The sequence below is a fragment of the Paroedura picta genome, chromosome 9, assembly GCF_049243985.1.
Source record: "Paroedura picta isolate Pp20150507F chromosome 9, Ppicta_v3.0, whole genome shotgun sequence".
In the NCBI taxonomy this organism is placed as follows: Eukaryota; Metazoa; Chordata; class Lepidosauria; order Squamata; family Gekkonidae; genus Paroedura; species Paroedura picta.
In genome coordinates this window covers 38,838,544-38,859,376 of record NC_135377.1, presented here as the reverse complement: position 1 = coordinate 38,859,376, position 20,833 = coordinate 38,838,544, and the positions used below count along the sequence as shown (strand labels likewise).

Genomic DNA, 20,833 nt, shown 5'->3' with positions numbered 1-20,833 from the left:
TGCTGTATTCAGTGCACATATGACTCCATAATGTGCCAAATAGCTCCCTCAGGCTGTTTCAGCATGGGGGGAAAAAAGGAAAGGGGAATGACAGAAGTTCCTCCTTCCCTTATGCTCCAGTCCTCATCTGAATCAGGCTCTTGCAGCTGCTGTGTGGCGTGGGAAAAGCAAGTCCCCAAAATCTGACTAATTTAAAAACATATCTAGTGTGTCCTAAATCATAGTACATTCAGGAGATCTTTATCTGTAAAATGCATTCCAAAAGAGCCACAATATACCTGTGAATTTTCTGGATCTACATTCTAAAAATTTAAGCTTTGTAGTATAAGAGCCCTCTGAGAACCTGGAAAAGCTCCACCAGATAACATTGTAATAATGTAATAGAGAAAAGAACTTTCTCTGTTGTTATCACCACCATGGTTGAGGCATGTAATATGCTTTCACTCCTCAGTCACATTTCCTTTTTTTGTCCACTTGTGCTCTTTAGCCATGCATTGTCCTCTGTCCATTCATAAATCAGAGTGCTGCAGGCTCCAAGGAAAGGGACAGGTTACTCTGGAGCAACTGTGTCCAAAAGTACTGGAGAATAGATTTTTAAAAGAATGTTTAATGTTATTTCCAGCTCATCTCATTCCTTCTGTCTTTATTGATTAATCAGATTTGCATACTGCCTTTCCAGTGCTCTTATTCTGCTTCCTAGCTGCTTCATTTTGACACACTTCCTGTTTACTCTGGGCAGGGGTAGTCTTGGTCACGGGGCAACTAGGGCAACTGTCTTCTCTGGGGTGCCTTGTTGGAACCCCTGCTGGGCAGTGAAAGGTTCAGGACAGAAGCTGAGACAATCAGTGTTAGAGTGGTGGTGAGAGGACCTCATTGTTACCACCACTATATCAGGTTACTGATGACCCCTGAACTGAAATGATCCCACCTACTGGTTGAGGCAGACTGGGAGGCGAAAGGGGTATGTGGGGCTGAGGGCACCGTCTTTAACCCATCCCATCTGGCACTTCGGCCAATGGAGGATGACAACACTTAAACAAAACAGTAGAGATTTGCTAAACTTTAAGAGGAGGGGCTTCTGAGTTCCAACACAAATTATGTACTACTTAAGAAAACATTATGTTAAATGTTCAATTATTTTTCTAATCCTATTTATTATAGCATGCGTTGCTTTTCATTTTGTGCTTATTTTATATGTAGCTCATCAATTTTCAGAGTGTGGTTTTTTCCCTAAAGGAAGCTTAAACCTTGCAGAGGTTTTTGAGGATTTTTTGTTTTTTGGTATACTGAGGTTAAGATTTTTATTTACTGTATCTTCAAGCCTTGGAATTCCAACAGGGATCAGATTACTTTTGACAATAGTTAAGTGAATGTAGGAAATCTCTCACTGAGTACAAAATTATGTATTTTGAGTGTGGTGCTTCTATGCTATTTCATCATTCTTTTGTCTGCAGAGCCAATGAACCAATATATAACCAGCATGGTATAGTAGTTAAGAGCAGCAGCCTCTAATCTGGCAAGCTGGGATTGATTCCTTGCTTCTCCACATGCAGCCAGCTGGATTTCCTGGGGCTAGTCACGATCCTGATAGAGCTTTCCTCACAGAGCAGTCCTGTCAAAGCTTTCTCAGCCCCCGCCTACTTCACGATAATCTGATGTGGGAAGAGGAAGGGAAAGTGTAAGCCTCTTTGACCCATTATGCACAGAGGGGAAGGTCCACCTCAGAGCTGGAACGACGCCGGCGGAAATCCCTGATAATGCACGCTGCCGGCAGCGGCCGAGCTCAGGTTTGATGCAGACCGTCAAAAAGCCGTGTTAAGGAAACGTGGAAGAAAGCGAAGCCTGACATCCAGCCAAGGCGCAACCAGACGCAGCGGCTGAGAGAGAGCATGCATAATTGGGGAGGGCCGTGGGTACCCAGGCAGCGCTACTCTGGAGGCGGATGCCGGAATGCCACATTTGGAAGGCACTGCCAACAGCATACCGTGCACCCGCAGTCAGTGCACAGGAATGAAGAGAATGGGGACCGAACGGCGGTCGTGGAGTCCAGGATGCAGAGGCAGGAGCCTCGGGCCGGGTGGGGGATATCCCACAGGGGAGGGGACGGCCTGATTGATGGGCCAGGTCCAGGAAGGCCCGCACCACGCCCCCGTCCTGTTTGCTCCACATTGCTGTCTCTTCGGCCATCGCCACTGTCTGCTCCAGGCGTTGCCACCATGCCGTTCATACATGGCTTACCATGCATCTTCCTCCACCGCATCTTCCATCCAACTCCCACCCACCGTAACAGCGGCCGTGCATAATGGGTCTTTGAGACTCCTTTAGGTAGCAAAAAAACAGGATATGAAAACCACTTCTTCTGTTGCTTTTTGCTTGTGTGGGAATATGCTAATGGAGGAGGAAGCAGCCTTTTAGTCTACCTAGCTATAGTTCCCATGACCTCGGGAATAAACATTCCTGAGGTTGGAAATGAGTATTAGTGGGAAGGGAAAGCCAGGAAATAATATTAAAGGCTTGCTGCTATATTACCTTTAAGTACTTTCTAAGTTGCCAACTCTTTTATCTAAGGCTATACCTGCTATTTACTGTCATAGTCTCTGGAATGTGCAAAGGCAATTAATCAGGTTTCACATTCTGATCACTTTTTGCTCTGCCTGGGAGTTCCGGGATACACAAGCAATCACAAAGAATTAAGACAGGAAACAAAACAATTAGCATACTAGCCCACAGAGATCTAGTTTGGTGTTCAATCCAAGGTCAAGGAAGCACGGAGGACTAGGATTTAGGGTTCATGGAAGGAAATCAGAATTAAGGTTTCTCTCTGGAAAGCAAGCATAAGGTTAATAAAAAAGGCATACCTTTGTTTGCCAAAACACTTGGATTTCAGAGCATTGTGCGCAAAGTTTGCTCCCACACTTGGCTATGTTCCATGTGTTTCTTTTATCAGCCTGATTATATGACTGATGGCTGAAGCCCCAGATGCTACAGTTCATTAGGTACTTGCTCCTTCAACAACCGTATGCTGGGAGCAGAAAACAACTGTCAGTGTCCCAGCAAACAGGCACTCTATTTCTTCCTCTGTCTTTGACATTCTGCTGGTTTAGGAGACATCAGTGATGATTGACAATCTGTATCCTGTCCTTTTGTCTCCTGCCAGAATGAGCAGAACTCATCCCCTGGTGCTTCTTTTATTGGTTCTGATCCACAACTCTGTTGCTCAAATGGGTATCCCGCAGGTACAGATCCTGATTCTTCCATCTCCTTGTCCTCAGAGAAAGAGACAGTTAGCTGACACAGGGATAAAAAACAGTTGCGACCAAGACTGACAACAGAGAGGGGAGGAGTGGGAAGAAATATATCTTAAATAAAAGAGAAAAAATCAAGGAAGGAAAAGCATATGGAAAAGAAGAAGAGAAATTAAGAAAAAAAGAAAGGATCTATTTTCTACACCATATTTACAAGACACTTCCTTTGCAAGATCTAACTAGGGAGACAAAATGATGGAGCCAGGTAGAAGAAAAGGAAGAGGGAAAGAAGTTGCTAGAAACAATAACCTTGAACAATTTTACTGTATATTTGATCTTGCAATGGCCTATGGCCTAGTAAAATAAAGTATGACGACTAGAAACAACAACCTTATTAGGAGGTTTAATTCTGACAATGACTATATTAATCATGAGCTAAACTGGCTAGTCTAAGCTTGCTTAAGTGCTGGCTTGTTTGATGGGTTTAGGGTCTGATAGGCAAGGATTTTCTTCAGTATTACAGCAAATGTTGCAGAAAAGCCCAGCCACCAGAGTCAGAGCAACTCCTGTGCTCTATGCTCTGGGCCATTCCACACCTGGAAAATATACTGAAAGGCTTACCTTTTGCTGCCCCCATTTTTTTGGCATTTTATATGACGTCATCAGCATCCAGCATCCCAGCAGCAAACCAGCAGCTACATCCTCCATTTTAAAGCACTAGTTGGGGAAGCCACAAAAGTGTAGCATTGAGCAAGAGGAGAGAAACCAGAAAACACATGCTAAGGAAAGGTGTGGAGGCGCCTACCTTCATACCCTCCGCTCTCTCCCTTCTGAGGACAAGGCTTTTTTATTTTTACGCAAACTGCCTGGAGCAATGAATACATGTTAAATCATCCAGGCAGAACAAAAAAAAATACCTACCACTTAACACACAAAGCATGCCTCTCTACCCCCCTCTTAAAAAGAATCAGGAACAAGGTCACTTTTTAAAAATATTCAAGGCTCAGAATTCCAAAAGAGTGGCAGTAAAGTAAGCACTGTGCATCTATGACCAGATGCATAGGCATAGCAATGGAGAAGTGTTACTTAAAAAAAAAATTAGCTTGCATTGTGGTCCCTTAAAACAGGGAGAAAGGTGATTGGCTGTCTGGCTTGATTGACAGCTGGAGGAGAGTCGTGTGTACAGTGCACTCCTCTCCTCTGCCATTTCAAGCAGGCGTGCGGAGTGCTAAGGAGCACGAGAAGGCAGCAGAGGAGAGCAAGAAAGCCAGGAGGTGCAGGATGGCTGGAGGCATGATTTTTTATACTGTTACACCATTGCGCTGGCATAATGCTATTTTTTTTCCTATGTGCAGAATGGCCCTCTGCCTTCCCTGCATCTGTAGCAGCTACGGCACAGAACTACATTAGAAGAAAAATAAATCTGAATTACAGCCCCACAATGAAGGTGCCCAAAGAAAGTGATTTCTGGGGAAATGACATGTGCATGATCAATAGTGTATAGAATGGATCCTGTGCAGGCTAGAGATATCAGAGTTGCAAGAGACTTCCCCTCAGATGATCTTCTATAGGGTCTCCCAAGTTCTGTCCCACTATTGTTTTGATGTTTGATAAACATTTAGAGTGGATATAGTCTATCTTGAAATGTATCCATTCATGAACAGTCACTATCTGCTTGAAACTTTATGGAAAATTCATGCAGATTAATCAGCCCTGAAATTCTGTTTACAAACTATGGATCAGCCCAAATGTGTCATGAAGTTCAGTTCTTGAGCTGGTTTATGCCCATCCCTATACAATGCATTCTGAATATAGTATGAGGCTGACTTCAGGGGTCCTCCAGCTGACTTGGACCCCAGGTTTTTTTTCCCCAGCCCGCCCCTCCCTCAGTGGCCCTGTTCAAGAGGAAATAATCACTATAATATGTTCATCATATTCTATGATCTGTAAAAACATGACTAAAATAGTTATACCTTGAATTTTAATTAGCTGCTGTCAAGCATAGATTTTTCTGGGATGATTGCCTAGCTAGGAATATAAAATAAAGTTAAAAACTGTAGTGATGCAAAATTAAATATGAGCTGTGATGAGCATGATCATTTCCAGTGAGTACAAGACATCACTCTTATGTTTCTGTGGACATTCTGATCAGTATAGACCAATTATATTCCAGTCTGTCTTTCACTGTCTTAATCTAGATACCCTTTCAGTATCAGGATCTAGACTGCTGAGTTCAACATTTTTGTTTTATGGAACAATCTATCTATATATCCAAAATCTTCCTACTTGCCCAACACATTTGGAGTTATATTTGAAGAGAACCTCCTTCACAAGTATTTGTTCTTAAAATGCACATAAAATATCTGAAATGGCAGGAATTGCTAAGAGATAACTCCATTATCTCCATTAAGAGCTTCTTTAAAGAGCTGCTTTAGGATGCTTTGGACTGATCCTGCGTTGAGCAAGGGGTTGGACTAGATGGCCTGTATGGCCCCTTCCAACTCTATGATTCTATGATTCTTGTGGTGCAGAGTGGTAAGACAGCAGACATGCAGTCTGAAAGCTCTGCCCATGAGGCTGGGAGTTCAATCCCAGCAGCCAGCTGAAGGTTGACTCAGTCTTCCATCCTTCCAAGGTCGGTAAAATGAGTACCCCGCTTGCTGGGGGGTAAAATGGTAATGACTGGGGAAGGCACTGGCAAACCACCCCATATTGAGTCTGCCATGAAAATGCTAGAGGGCGTCAGACATGACTCGGTGCTTGCACAGGGGATACCTTTACCTTTACCCTTTAACTCCATTATGTGTCAGCTATTGGTAGCAGTTTTGTATTTTCTGGTTTACTGCATTCATAATGGATGCATAACTGCATGAATAATGGAAAGCATGAACTTCCTCTATACATGAATCCTCATCAATCTGAATTACTTTTTAAAATAGGCAGATTGGTATTAATTTTCATTTTTCAGGTAGGTATAAACTGTAAAATCTGTGAGCTGATTTTAGATGCCAAAGTTTGTGTTTCAACAGAAACTGAATTGATTTAGCAATAAGGTGATGATTATTCAAGGAGGGAAACAGCTTTTATGTAGGAAATGCCTTTCACCTATCCTTATTGTTAGCAATTAAATATTGTTGCCCATTCCTGTGTTGCTGAATTAGTGTCAAAGTCGATTACAAAAATGTCTGTCAGTGAGCAAAAAACTACTTTAGGAGATTCTACAATGTATGACTCACAGATGCAATGCAATTATTCCTCTCTGTGTGAAAGGCTATCATTATGTGGAGGGGCTAAAATAGACAGGAAAGGAAGTTTTCACATGGTTTGCAGGTGACAATATAATTTTGTTCATAAAAGCATCCACTGAAATACAAAAATATCTTTCTCAATGGAGATTGAAGGCAGATCAGCCTACAAACTAAGCTGAGATAGCTGCAAGTATTGATCAAAGGCATTACTTCAAAAACAGATTTGTTAAAGGATTTTGCTTTGTGCCACTGTCAAACTCCTGGAGAACTAAAGTAGCAAAGGAATGTGAGGGGTAAAAGTTCATGCAAATTTTAAAAATTCCTTGTTTATACCATTTAAATACTTCTTCTCTTTAGCACAGGCTGAATAAAGTACACTTTAATGATCATTTGCAAGATGATTTTTCTGTTTCACACAGTCAAATCCAGCTGCAAAGTGAACTAGAAGTGGAGTGAAAATGCATTGTTCGGTGTGCATGAAAGTGCCTTAAAGATATCGAGTATGCAGAACTTGTGGAGTTATTAAGCTCTATTTTTATATGACAGTGATTTATAAATTAAGCAGGCTAATATAAAACTAAGATTTTTTTTCCTGAAGTGTCATATGAATGTGATGAAAAACAAATGCTCTGAGGGTTTTACAAGAAGCACTTTGAAAACAAGGATCTTGAGTTGTCACACACCTGTTCTTTGTTTTGCCAAAATAAATCCATACAGTCAGTCAGTCACAAATTTTATTGTTTATAGCTCTAGACCACTGCAAAACTTTACAAAACAAATGCACACCATATACAAAAATTCTAGAACAATCGTAAGTCTTTAAAATTCATATTAAGTTATCAAAATCATTAGTCACAAATCTTGCCCTAATTTCCTTTGCAGCCACTGCAAAAAGGGATACCTTGTGAGTGAGCCAAAATAAAGTAGAAGCTCACACAGAGCTGTTCAGTACATGGGTGCGTTAATCTGACTTGTTCCTCCATCTAGATTAGGAACAAACAACAAATCCAGTCTTGTAGGCAAATTCCATATACACCCTGCTACATTGTCTCTGTCCTGTTATTACCTAGTCTGTAATCTCAGTGATAGTCATGGCTGGCAAAAAGAGGAGGCTCTCTCAAAGCCTCCCTTTATATATTCATATACTGGAGAACTGGAATAATCAATGTGATTTATACCTGAATAAAATGATGGGCAGAAACAAGCCTTTCATTTTTTAGTTAAATCAAATTATGACCTTGATAAAAATGAGTTGTTGACCAAAGATGTAACTATTGTGGTATCTTTACCAACGTTATCTCTGCTGTGTTAGCGATTAGCTCTAAACTTGTGATGTATGTGTTAACTCAGGTCTGGGAAATACATAATTTCTGAAACAGGGCTCAAGTCTCTGAGATCCAGGGAAGTGGGACCATTGATCCAGTTCAGATTTGGATTCACCACCCTGAAATGTGCGATCCCCCGGCAAACAACAGAAAGGTTTGGAGGAGGAAACGCACTGTAGCCTATGTCCCACTCTTGCTCCCACTCTCTTCCCTCCATTCCCTGCCCAGTGAAGGTGGCATATCCCCCCCCACACACACACATCATTGCAAACAGCATCATTCTCTTTTTAGGAGTTTTACTTAAGTGCGTCCTTCCCATAATCTTGGGTCCGCAGCCCCCCGTCCCTTCTGCTGCTCTCTTCCTCCCACCCCTGCTTCACTGCCAATCCATGCCAGTTCACAGTCGCCTTGGATGTTTTCCCTCTCTGAGTACCTCATACGCTGGGTACTGTCTCTATGCCACCCACCAAATGCATTTCGACCCCAAGGGGTCTTCCTCAGTGGTCAAATTATTGTGAGGAATGCACTTATGTATAAAATCAAAAGTCTTGCTGAGTGGCAAAGAAAAATCTGTTAGGTGTTGCTCCAACTAGTCTTTCTAAGGTATCTGATTTGGAGCCCACCTCCTAAAATATATCCTTTCTGAGGCCACAACTCTCAGCTTTTGCCCAGCTCTAAATCAAGAGTGCATTCCCATGTGTGTCAGCAAATACTTAGAAAGACTTGTTGAAGCCACACCTAATGCGTTGAATTAGTGTCACGAACTGTAGGCTGGTCTGGCTGACCAGGAGAGACCCCCACACAGAAAACAGAAGGTTTCCATATGGCAAAGTGGGACAAAGCAAAGAACAGGAACACTGACAGAGACAAGCACACATGGCCCCTCAGGTCTATATATAGGGGGAGGGGGCGGCAGTTTAAGTGGGAGATCCAGTTCCCATAGGGGAGGCCTTTGATCTAAAAAGTATGAATCTAGAGACATCAAGTCTGGTTCCCGTGTCATCCCTTGTAGTAAATTTCAAAACCCCACTATGTGAACCAAGGGCATGGATAGATAAGAGAAAACTCTTCGCTGCGAGGGAGAGAGTCTCTACAGGTCATAAACTGTAGGATGGAGGTGAGAGGGAAGGCACAGAAAAAATGAAAAGACCGTGGGGGTAGGGAGGTGTATAGGGTTCCAGGCCCATTAAACTTCTAAGTCAACATTCCCAAGGAACTCGGGAGGGCAATTATGACTATTATTGCACTTTATTTAATAAATATTTGTAAAATTAAAAAAATATATTTTTACAGCTCAGCCATTGGGTTCCTAACTTTTCTGGTTAGGTTGGGTTTCGGTTTCCCTTTTGGGTTTTGTATAGCCTCCTATATGCAAGAGCCTCTTGTGGCGCAGAGTGGTAAGGCAGCCGTCTGAAAGCTTTGCCCATAAGGCTGGGAGTTCAATCCCAGCAGCCGGCTCAAGGTTGACTCAGCCTTCCATCCTTCCGAGGTCGGTAAAATGAGTACCCAGCTTGCTGGGGGGTAAACGGTCATGACTGGGGAAGGCACTGGCAAACCACCCCGTATTGAGTCTGCCATGAAAACGCTAGAGGGCGTCACCCCAAGGGTCAGACATGACTCGGTGCTTGCACAGGGGATACCTTTACCTTTTATAGCCTCCTATAACTCTCCCTAAAAGTAGAAATGACACAGCTTTTTGTCGAAAGCCTCCTTCTGGGATAAAAATCTTATCTTCTTCAGAAAAGGCCTCCTAGGAAATGTTATTGTCTAACCAAGCTCCAGCATTCGCCTTGGTAATGTCAGTTCCACCGGCACCTCATTCCGAGCCTACCCGGTATTGATCTCATTCACTTGTCTTGGTTCCTAGAAGCATTTTGGAACCACCAGCAAAGAAGACTAAAACCCAAACTGAGCATAAAGATCAACCCCATTGCTCCTGGGTGGCACCACAGAACCGATACCAAAATCCAAGGAGCTGTTCCTGAGAATAACCTCAACCCTTTCAGCCTCGTCCATGCATTCCACTTCATAGGGTGACATCATCTCAGACCTGGTCCTATCTATGTACCCAAAATGAAAGTGCCTTCTACTTGGCCCTGGGGAATTCCACAATTCCTTTGGCAGTTTTATCCCTTTGCCTACTGTCCTGAGTGGGGTGACTTTGCCTCTAGATAGTATGGAACCAAGCTCTGACAAACATACATGCCATCAGAACCATCCTTACCTTCACTGTCATTTCTACCACAACCACATTTCATGGGTTACTCACCTATTGATGAGAGTACGTTAGCCAGTTCCAACCATAGCTCTGAAGTCCTATTAGAGCACTTGAAATTGATGTCAACACTACAAAAGAAAAGAAAAAAGGCCAAAAGACAAAATATTTGGGCACCTGCACTCCAATTAACTGGGCATGGTAGTCTTTCCAGTGTCAGTCAGTCAAACCTTTATTATGGTCATAGACCAACGTAAGTGTTTCCAGTGTTAGAGAATTTTAAAGGTCTGTCCAAGGACATCTAGAAGAAACCGGCTTCAGCACCGACCACCTCTATACATATCAAAATCCTCTGTAGAGTGTGGCAAGAGGATTCAGAAGGGTTTTTGACTGGAGCTCAAGGAGCTCAAGGAGCTTTAATCAGATTAAAGAAAAGGAAATAAATGTAACCCCCCCCCCCAAACACACAAATGCATTTAAAGCATTGAGCTAGATCAGGACAATTGAAATGTTCTGTGACCAACAGAGTTCTTTTTCTAACCTGATTTGGGCATGAAAGCATTTATGACATGTTTAGTTCAGTTAGTTATATCTAAGTTATTTTAACATCCCCATGTTTCTTACTATTATGAGGTAGGCATCCTGTCAAATTTGTGGAAATCTGCATTCTTTTTATTACCTTTGTCTTTCACTCGTGTACTATCTGCCTTTAAGCCTGTAAGTAACATCAATTTTGATATTTTCTGTGATCAAGGATGTCCCACTTTGCAAAAGGTATACTCAGCAAAGTCTACATGACTTGTACTATGTCAGATGACTATGAAACATGTACCTGTCTTTGTGAGAACTGCCCAGGGACAGTCACATCATTTCTTGATGGATTGGCTGTTATACTAGTGAAAATAGATCTGGCAAAATGGATGAACTGACTGAATGAGCCATTCATGTAACAGGAGAAATACCATCACTTCTAAATGATAGACTGTTGAAATTACAGTTTTGTAATGTGACGTGGAAAGAGCACTGTTTACTTGTATCCAGGAGATTAAGAAAGTCCATACATTCACTCATTTTTAATCTTTGACATACAAACTATCGGTGCTGTGAAATGCTTGTTCTTCCTTCAGATAAACTAGTAGAACTGCAGATATGAAGCTGTATCCGACCATTCATCCAGGTCAGTCCCGTCTACTCAGACAGACAGCAGCTCTTCGGGGTCTCCAGTAGGGCCTTTCTACTCGCTGGTCCTTTTTAACTGGGGATTCCAGGGATTGAACCTGGGACTTTCTGCATGTCAAACAAAATGCCCTACCACTGAACTACAATCCCTCCACTGCTTCCCTGCCTTTCCATTACCAATGCAGTCCAATTCTGCTCCGAGTGGTCAGTGACCCTTATAGACAGCAGGAAGATAAAGTGTGGATCAGCAAAAGGGGGAAATTGGCAAAAAAAAGTCCTTCCTCCAGCAATAGAAGTACCATTCTACTAGTTTAAATTCTATTATGCTGGCAAGACAGACCTTTAAATCTACTCCTGTGAGAATTAGAATAGGTTTCTATGACTAAGACGTATAAAGACCTTGTCCAATCCTACCCTGTTCTACTTTAGTAGAGTAGAAATCTTCTAAATTTGAAATATGTTAACCATTAAACCACTACAGAATTTAGACAAATATGATATGTTGGTAGGGTCTTGGCTCTAACAGCTATAATAGTACTGCTGTGAATTCAACCATGCACTCCCATAATTCATGTAGTTTCCTTACCTCCTCTGTTCTCAGTTCTGAGGTTCACTTTTTCAGACAGCTCTTTCCCCCCTGTGTGTATATGTGGCTGTGTTATGCTTAAAGACAGTTCCATAGAATTTGATTAACATAGTTCCAAATTTTGCTAAAGCTTTAATTGAATAGGCTGTTGTACTATTGTGCATCCATGACCTATAATTTATCCTGACAAAGCAGCAAGATGAAATATTACTAATCAGGGCAGCTGAAGGATGGACTGCATCTGAGCTGCATCCTTGATAGAAATTGTACTTTCCTGGCTGCTTTTATACCTGGGGAGTGGAAAAGGGGAAGGGGAAAACAGGCATAACACTGGTAGCTCAGTGTATGTGTACTTTGGCAGTTTAGTGAGATGCATGATTCAAGGCCAGCCTAAAATCCTTGTGCAGTGATGTTTGTGTATAATATTGTACATGACACTGGATAGACAGCAAATGATTGTGAATAATTTTAAGGATGCTAGAAGGAAGGAAAATACATAGGAATCCTATGGTCCTGGAAAGATTTAAAAGGTTTATTTTAGCATAGAAGATTAGAGCACACTTTGTCAGATACATATTGTAGAAGGAAGGGAGTCTGGACTTCAAATTACAAGTGTGTTTTGGCAGTCCTTTCTTTTAAATCAGTAAGAGAAAAAACTGAGTGAAGGTGTGTTTATGACATGTACTATTTTAATTTAATCTTCAGGTCCAAGTTCTTCGGAATGCTGGAGAAGAAGTGACCTTAACGGTGTCTTTTCTCAAAAGAGCTCCTGCTTTTCTAAAATTGCCCCTCAATGAGGATTGTGCATGTAAGCATTAATAATTATTTGAAATAATTAAGTCATCATCATCATTCATGGGAGCCTCAAGGGTAATTCATGTTGTTTTTTTCAAGCCTGTTTCCGTATGTGCAAGCATGGTTTCCTATCCGTAGATTGAGATGATGGCATGGCAAACTGGCAGTGTGAACTGGAGCTTGTCAGCCTGTTCATGTCATTAAATATATGTATTTAATTTAGATGAATTATACAGAAGCTGAAAAATTGATCCTAATAATGAGCAGTAACTAAATCCTCAGCAAAACACTGGTCTTCCTCCAGGCATATGTTTGAGGCCAAGGTCAGCACTCATTGTCATCAGAATGCCCCCCCCCTTCCTTATTCTCCCCATCTGAACCCGGAGGGTAATCTGTTTGGTCCCAGGCTCTTTGGCAGTAGTGTTGGAGCAGGTTTTTAAGCTGATTAGTTTTAATTATAAATGGTTTTATAACTTTATGTTTTTTAAAATTGTTGTTAGCCGCCCAATGACTATTCTTAGAGAGGGGCGGCCTAAAAATCTAACAAGTAAATAAATATAAATAAATATGTGGAAACATAGCTTTTAGCAATAGGTTTTTTTTTTTAAAGATAATATTGTCTTGTATGTTACTTGCCCTAATATGAACTCTATATGAATACTAACTTTAAATCTTGATTTTAGAAATCATGCTGTGCTTTCAGATGATTCCACCTTGCTCTCAGTGCTGTTATTTTTAAATAATTATTAACAACCATCTGGATCAGTTTAAGATCTTGTCCAGAGTATTTGAGTGCCATCTTTCAGGCAACAAAAAAATGACATGGAGATGCAGAAGAGGTGGACTTTTTTTTAACTTGATAACAAAGGATGAAGATTAATACTTTGAAGTATCTTCAGCTTAACTGGTACTGTGAGAGCTAGGTGCTGTGAGAGCTAGGTGTGCTTAACTAGAGATGCACTTTATGATGATCAGTATTTTGTTTTAATTCAATCATATGAGCTTATTAGTCTCAGTGGGAAATAGGACACATTTTGTATGTTGGTGCAGAATTTCATCTAGCTAAAATATATCTATTTGTCTTTTAATTGCCATTTTCAGATTTAAGTAAGGAATACCCACCTAGACAGCCAGATCAGCTAATGATCAATAGAGTGACAGATGTCTCAGCCAGATCGCCTTCAAATCCAAGGGGGTGTAATAAAGGAGGGAGGTCAATTAGATATTGATGTTGACTGTTTTACTGGTCTCAGCTGTAGGCCTCATGGAAGAGCTGTGTTTGTGGAACTCAGTGAGCTTTGACAGGGCCCTGATTATTTCCAGGAAATTGTTCCACCGGGTGAGAGCTAAGGCCTAGAAGGTCCTGGCTCTGGTCAAAGCCAACCAAATTTCTTTGAGATCAGGGACCACCAACCTGTTTGCATTGGCTGAGAGCAAGACTCTTCTGGGGACATATTCAGAGAGGCAATCCCATAGGTACACAGGGCCTGGGCAGCATATAGCCTTAAAAGTTAAAAACAACACCTTAATCTTGACCCAGAATATAATTGGTAGTCAATGCAAAATACTGATTTTGTTTTGTGCGTCTTTGAATAAGTAGCTTCTCAAATATTTACCTCATCCTTCTTCTAGGAATTTTTTTTCCATTTTGCCCTTACAACCATCTTAGTCACAATTTATTAATTAGGATAGTGAGTTGACTAACTGAAGATGATTATGTTAGATAATAGTAATTAAGCCCGCTGTCGTTTAAATACAGCGGGCGCTAGGACAGCAATGGGGGTTTGGGGGGTGGCTGTGCGGCCTTGGAGCCGCCGGGCGCGGTTTGGATGGGGGGTTTGGATTTGGAGGGTTTGGATGGGCCGGGGCAAGGTCGTCCCGCGTTGGCTGCGGACTTGTGCGGATGTCTCGCATGACGTACCTGAAGCGTCGGTGGGTGTGGAGGTGGCTTGGCAGCGGCAGAGAGGCGAACTGGCGGATGTCCTAGCGGCGGCAGCTCTAGTGTTGTGGCTGCGGCCTGTGCCAGAGCCAGGCTTTGGCAGCAGAGGCGGTGGCCGTCCCGTGGCCGCGGGCGGCGCAATTGGCGGAGGGGCCGCCGTTGGAGGCGTGGCGGCGGGCAGCAGCACCTGGAGGTTTCGCGGGCCGGCGTGGAGATCCTCTCTCCGTGTGAAGGCAGGTGCGGTGCTGGCGCGGCTGTGGGAGGCGCCAGCGCCGCGGGGGAAGGTGGCGCCGAGTCGGGGGCTGTGTCGGCGGTGGCAGGAGGCTGAGGCGCGGCCGCAGTAGGTAGGGACCCGCGTGGGGCGTTTTCGAGGCGGGGCGGTGGTGGCTCCTCATGTGCGGGCAGCGAGGCAGCAAGCGTCATATGCGGGCGGGCTGGCAGGGTGAAAATGGCGTCCGTTTGGTGGATGCAGGCAGTTGGGGGGCGGGGTGGGAGGTGCTTTGCGCCTCCCGAGTGGTCAGTACGGCGGGCAGTGACCAATCGGGAGCCGTGCTGTGCGCGCCTCCCGATTGGTCCCTTGCAATTAGACTGACTCTCGGAGGGGCCAATCGGCAGGCGCAAAGCGCCTGCCGATTGAGCCCTCCAATTGTCAGTCATGAGGAAGGGGCCTATCGGCACTCTTCCTCATCACGGACAGGGCCCTCCTTAGGTGCCCTTAACCGATTATTTAATCCTTTGTTATCAGGATTATATAACCTAGAACCCACTGAATATATTCTGATCTAGTCTGTTCACTTTTAACAGCATGGACCAGGAATCACTTATGCATTGCTCCTTGAGTAACGTATTTGAATGGGCTTCCTAAATGTATTCTAATTTGTTGATATTTGAAATTTGCTTGTCTATCTAAATGCTTGTATTTCTAAATATGTTATTCATAATATATAACCACAGCTTTGCTTATATATAATAAACATAATATATTTATTTAGCAAATTCTACTTTTTCCACAAATTTCAGTATATCATGTGTTGGCCCAATCAAAGAATGGTTCCTCAGGTATCTTGACCATAGTTGACTAACAAAGCTACCTGCTAGAATTTAGTATGACATTGTCTACCTACTTCATATTATCCCACCCTTCATCAAAGAACTTCAGGGTAGCATATATGGTAAGGTGATCAGATTTTTACATTGGTAAAGCGGGACACCATTGACCAGGGGGGTTCTTGATTTAAAATTTGGCCTATATGGAGCAACAAAAAGTTTCATAGAACGCATAGAACGCAAAAATAGTATTGTAATATATATTGTTTTAATTTCAACATAAGTACAATTTGCCAGGTACCCCCAGATGTCCCTCCAAAAGTGGGACAATCTGGTCACCTTAATATATGCCATGCTTAAACAGGTTTTCAGAATATTTTGCACATAGGTCTGCTTATCAAACCTGTGTAGATCAGTGGTTCTCAACCTGGGGGTCATGACCCCTTTCACAGGGATCACGACAGGGCGAGCAGCTTGGCTAGGGGGGTGCCATCCACAAAACAACCTTCGTGGTAAATCGCGATAGAGCATTCATCTGTCTGGAGCAGTGGAAAAGAGTGAAATCGGCATGGTAAGACAAGAGGCAGAACCGAACTGAGAAACCCCGGAAAAAAAACAATTGATATACAGACATGAACAATGGATCTTCACACCATTTGGTCAGTTTGGGTTTAATTTCTGTGAAAGAACACTTGCATAACTTTATGGTTGGGGGTCACCACAACATGAGGAGAGCCAGTTTGGTGTAGAGGTTAGGAGTGCGGATTTCTAATCTGGCATGTCAGGTTCGATTCTGCACTGCTGTACATGCAGCCAGCTGGGTGACCTTGGGCTCGCCACGGCACTGATAAAACTGTTCTGACCGGTTAGTGCTATCAGGGCTCTCTCAGCCTCACCCACCTCACAGGGTGTCTGCTGTGGGGAGAGGAATGGGAAGGCGACTGTAAGCCGCTTTGATCCTCCTTCGGGTAGAGAAAAGCGGCATATAAGAACCAATTTATTTTCTTCTTCTCCAACTGTATTAAAGGGTCGTGGCATTAGGAAGGTTGAGAACCACGGATGTAGATGTTCTTGTTTTGGTCAATCGATTTCCAGTTTCGTTTTATTTTGAGTCATTTTTTGCAAAGACTATTTCTGAACAACTGAAACATGCATTGAGTTCCCATACTACCATGTGCCTGGCAAGCCTGAGAAATCCTGTTAGAAATGCTCCACAAATGTTACAGTTCTTTGCATGACTATACGGCATGCAAATTTTTCATAAAGGTTTAATTTCACAAAGAGATGCTAAATCATCTCAAAGAGTATCTCCCATGTGTAGTTGTGTCCTAGCCATGACAGGGTGCAAACAAGCATAATTTTAAAGTATGAACTAATTGTGGCTCAGTAGACTATAGTATGCATTTATTTCTTCAATAGGTATTCCTAGTGATCAGAGTAGTGGTACATCGTCACCTTTGTGCGACAGTGGATTACATCTTAACTACCATCCCAACAACACGGTAAGAGAATAAAACTACCTAATTATCCATTTAACTTTTTAAAAGTTTCCCCGTTGTCTGTAAAGTGTGTAGAAGCTAGGAGTATGCCAACGTGCTGAATGTGAAATTTACTTCTTTAAAAATAAATACCCAGGGGTTGATTGAGAAAAGGGAAATGACACTGACAAAAAACCCTGCCCACGCCTGCTTCTGCTCTGGCTTCAAAGGAATGTGCTTCGCCAGCTGGGGTGATGGGTGGGCTGATGGAAAGGTGCATCTCCCATAAGATGATCTCTCTCCTTCTTATGGCACCCACTACAACTCTGCCCAACTCACGGGGCTATCGGTATGCGTTAATTTAATGTTCTCCATATTTTTCTATTCTATGTTGCTGTTGTTATCACTGTAAAGGTAAAGGTAAAGGTAAAGGTATCTCCTGTGCAAGCACCGGGTCATGTCTGACCCTTGGGGTGACGCCCTCCAGCGTTTTCATGGCAGACTCAATACGGGGTGGTTTGCCAGTGCTTCCCCAGTCATTACCGTTTAACCCCCAGCAAGCTGGGTACTGATTTTACCGACCTCGGAAGGATGGAAGGCTGAGTCAACCTTGAGCTGGCTGCTGGGATTGAACTCCTAGCCTCATGGACAGAGCTTTCAGACTGCATGTCTGCTGCCTTACCACTCTGTGCCACAAGAGGCTCTATATCACTGTATTATTGTTAAACTTATTTATCTGTACCATTTCTGTTTCATGCGAACTGCCCTGAGCCTTTGGGGAGGGTGGAAAATAAATATACTAAATAAACAAACAAATATAATAAAGATTGGGCATCAGCACAAAATTGAACCAAATAGGGGCATCCCTTACTGCAGCAAGACAAGACATGAGTATCCCTATGTGCAGCCAGGAGGTTTATTGATGGATGAGCCATGCATGTCCTTCACTGTGCTGGGCTGAACAAGGCCAGACCAGGAGTCTCCTTTTGTACATCACCAGATCATGGCATTATCACTTGTACTTGCCTCCCTCCCCCCTTTGGACAGGGGTGACCCTAGAAGAGAGACTCTTTAATGGGGAGGTGATGCCTAGGCTGGAGTGGCCCCATTGGGTAGGATATATCCTCAGGCTATTGACCAACAAGACTTTTTTCCCTGTTGCCTTAACAGCCAATTCTCCCCTGCTTGTATCTCAGTTATTCCACTGCAACTGTTTAAATCAGCATTTCTGGCTGTACGGTTGTGAGTATATACTATGGTCACTGGGGGAGGGGTAATTTTTTAAAATTCAGTGTATGCTAGCTTCTGGGGTAGATATAAGTGGAGTTATTTTAAGTAGCTTCTCATCCAACTTCCATATCCATCTTACACCACACTGTATTTGATGTAGGGCATTCCATGTTGGAAACTTGTTTTGTTTTTAATGTAGAAATCCATTCTGATACAAAGGGAGGGTCATCAGCAAGGTTTGACTAATGTGCAGTACATCTAAGATACAGAGATTGTAACTCTGATGTTTCCTATATGCCTCAGATGTAGGCATTCTTTTGGTAAACAGAATAATTTGTGATGATATGGTGGTGGTAGAGGAAGTCCTATCCAGACTGAGAGGACCATAGACTCCAGTATGCTTTCAGTGGTGTCTTGTTGATTCAGAATTAATCCATTTAAATGGATTTATTTGGGACATATTGTAGTAACTTCTTGTAGCTGTTCCTATCTTTTTTTTTAATCAGGTAGGGTACCCATCAATCTGTTGCTATTTTGTCTTGCATTCTAGCTCACAGAGTGATACCACACTAAATTTCAACATTTCCCCTGTTTAAGTCAGCTTATGTTACTACTACATCCTTACCTAAACAACCTAAAATGAAAATGAGAATTTTAAATCAAATGTAAACTTGAAAATGAAAAAAAACTCTCATCTAACTTTGAAACATTTGGAAAATAACAGTAGGATTATATGTTTCATAAATGTATCAGGACCAAAATATACAGAAGATAGTTTTCTTCTTTCTTCTTCTGTTTGTAAGATCACTTAGTAATACATCAAGGGTGGTGACAAGCTATATTCAAGGACCCAGAGGCTCAAACAAACACCTGAAAGGTTGCAGCATTATTCTGTGCTGTCCTGCTTTCTTAGGAGGCTAGACACATCTGGAAGAAAGATTCAATCAGCAAGATTTTGACACTTCTTGTTGCTGTGAGGCCTAGAAATGCTTTAATAGCTTTCCCCAAGAACCTTGTAAGTCCCCCTTTCTCTTTTTGATATTTGAAGGTTCAGGAAATATTGAAAAGAAAATATAATTTCAAAGATGGGGATAACTTACTGAAGGGTTATGTCTTTTCTTTCTACTAAGCTGTCTATTTTCTCACCAGCAGTATTCATAGAAGTAAAATTTTCACAACAGTTCTTGAATAAAATGATCAGCACAATCCCAAGCCTTAGTTATTGCTGTTTCAATGTAAGACATCTGTGAGCATAAATTAAGTGTTTTCCCCCCATTCTCAACAATAATGGCAGAGCTTTCTTGGGCTTACTACTCCATTGGATAGTTTTTTTAAAAAGCTCTTCTTCTTAGGAGGGGAAAGGATCTCATCAGTGAAGCTTTGCAGATATTTCTGTTGGGCTAAAATCATGCCACCATATTGAGAAAAGAGATTACCTATCCTAGAAAATGTAATATGAAACCTTATGGTGGTATTAAATGGTGGGTTCAGTGAAGACTCAAAAAGTGCTCTTTTTCCAAAGCACAGCTCTTTTACTGAAAACCAGCAACTGAACACAGCACAACCAACAACACAAACCAACAATACATCTGTAGGCTCCCTCTAAAGCTTGTGATTGTCTCTAAGCAAAGACCTCCTGTACTTCCATTAAAGTGTCCAATGGCAGACTGGATTCTGTGTGTCAGCAAATGATCTTTAGGAGTCTCTGATATGGGGTCCATTCCGCACAACTTAAATGTAGCTGAATTGTAGCACTTTGTAAATGCTACATTTTTGACATTATGCACAACGTCATACACAAACTGCAATACTCCATCAACACTCCCGCGACATTTATAGCACTTCTGGGGTAATCGTAAAAAGTGGATTCCCCCTTTAAAAAGCGCTTGACTCCTGAGAACAACCTGCAACACATCAGTGAAAGACATGTGCATTTTAAAAATAGCATTAGGAAGAAGGTCCCTCCTTCACTCCCACCCCCAAGCCGAGAGACAGGAATGCCTTTTTTTCCCAACAAACCGTATAAAGCAACGAACAAGGAAGCACGCTTTTCGTTAGACAGAAGGTTTTAAACTTTAAACTTTCACACTGAGCATCATAACGTCACAGAGTCCCTTGCTCACTGTGTGCCCGAATGTTGCCCTGGCTGCACTAACACGCATTATATGTAATTTTTTTTCTTGGAGTCACGTGTCAACGATAACATGCATGTCCGCCAGCAGGCTGTATTAATTAGTATGGATGGAGGAACTGTGAAAGGCACCTCAGTGGGCTTTTTTCCATCTCCAATGAATACTTCCCCCCCCCTGGTTTAGCCTTGTGTAAAAAGCCATTTTTTTGGGGGGGGGGGAATTACAGTTCTGTGTGAAGCAAAGAAGCAATGAATTAGCACATATTTGTTGCCACATGTGTTTTCATATTTTTCAGATTTTTAAAAAATAAAATTTAAAGAGAAAGGGGCATTTTGGATCCATGAGGGCGACTCGTTTGATTGGTATTCTGGTTTGATTGGCAGGCTGAGGCAGGCAGAAGCACCACAGATTTAG

The 20,833-nt window shown here is 42.4% G+C and overlaps 1 protein-coding gene across 4 annotated transcripts in view; it reads left to right on the top strand.

Moving 5' to 3' along the window:
• Positions 1-20,833, top strand: part of SNTG1 (syntrophin gamma 1) — a 253,240-nt gene that overhangs the window by 141,877 nt on the left and 90,530 nt on the right. For all 4 annotated transcript variants that reach the window (XM_077352441.1, XM_077352440.1, XM_077352439.1 and 1 more), the window contains exons 9-10: positions 12,504-12,606; positions 16,999-17,081. In XM_077352441.1, the coding sequence (XP_077208556.1) occupies positions 12,504-12,606; positions 16,999-17,081 (186 nt within the window). The remainder of the gene's footprint in view (positions 1-12,503; positions 12,607-16,998; positions 17,082-20,833) is intronic.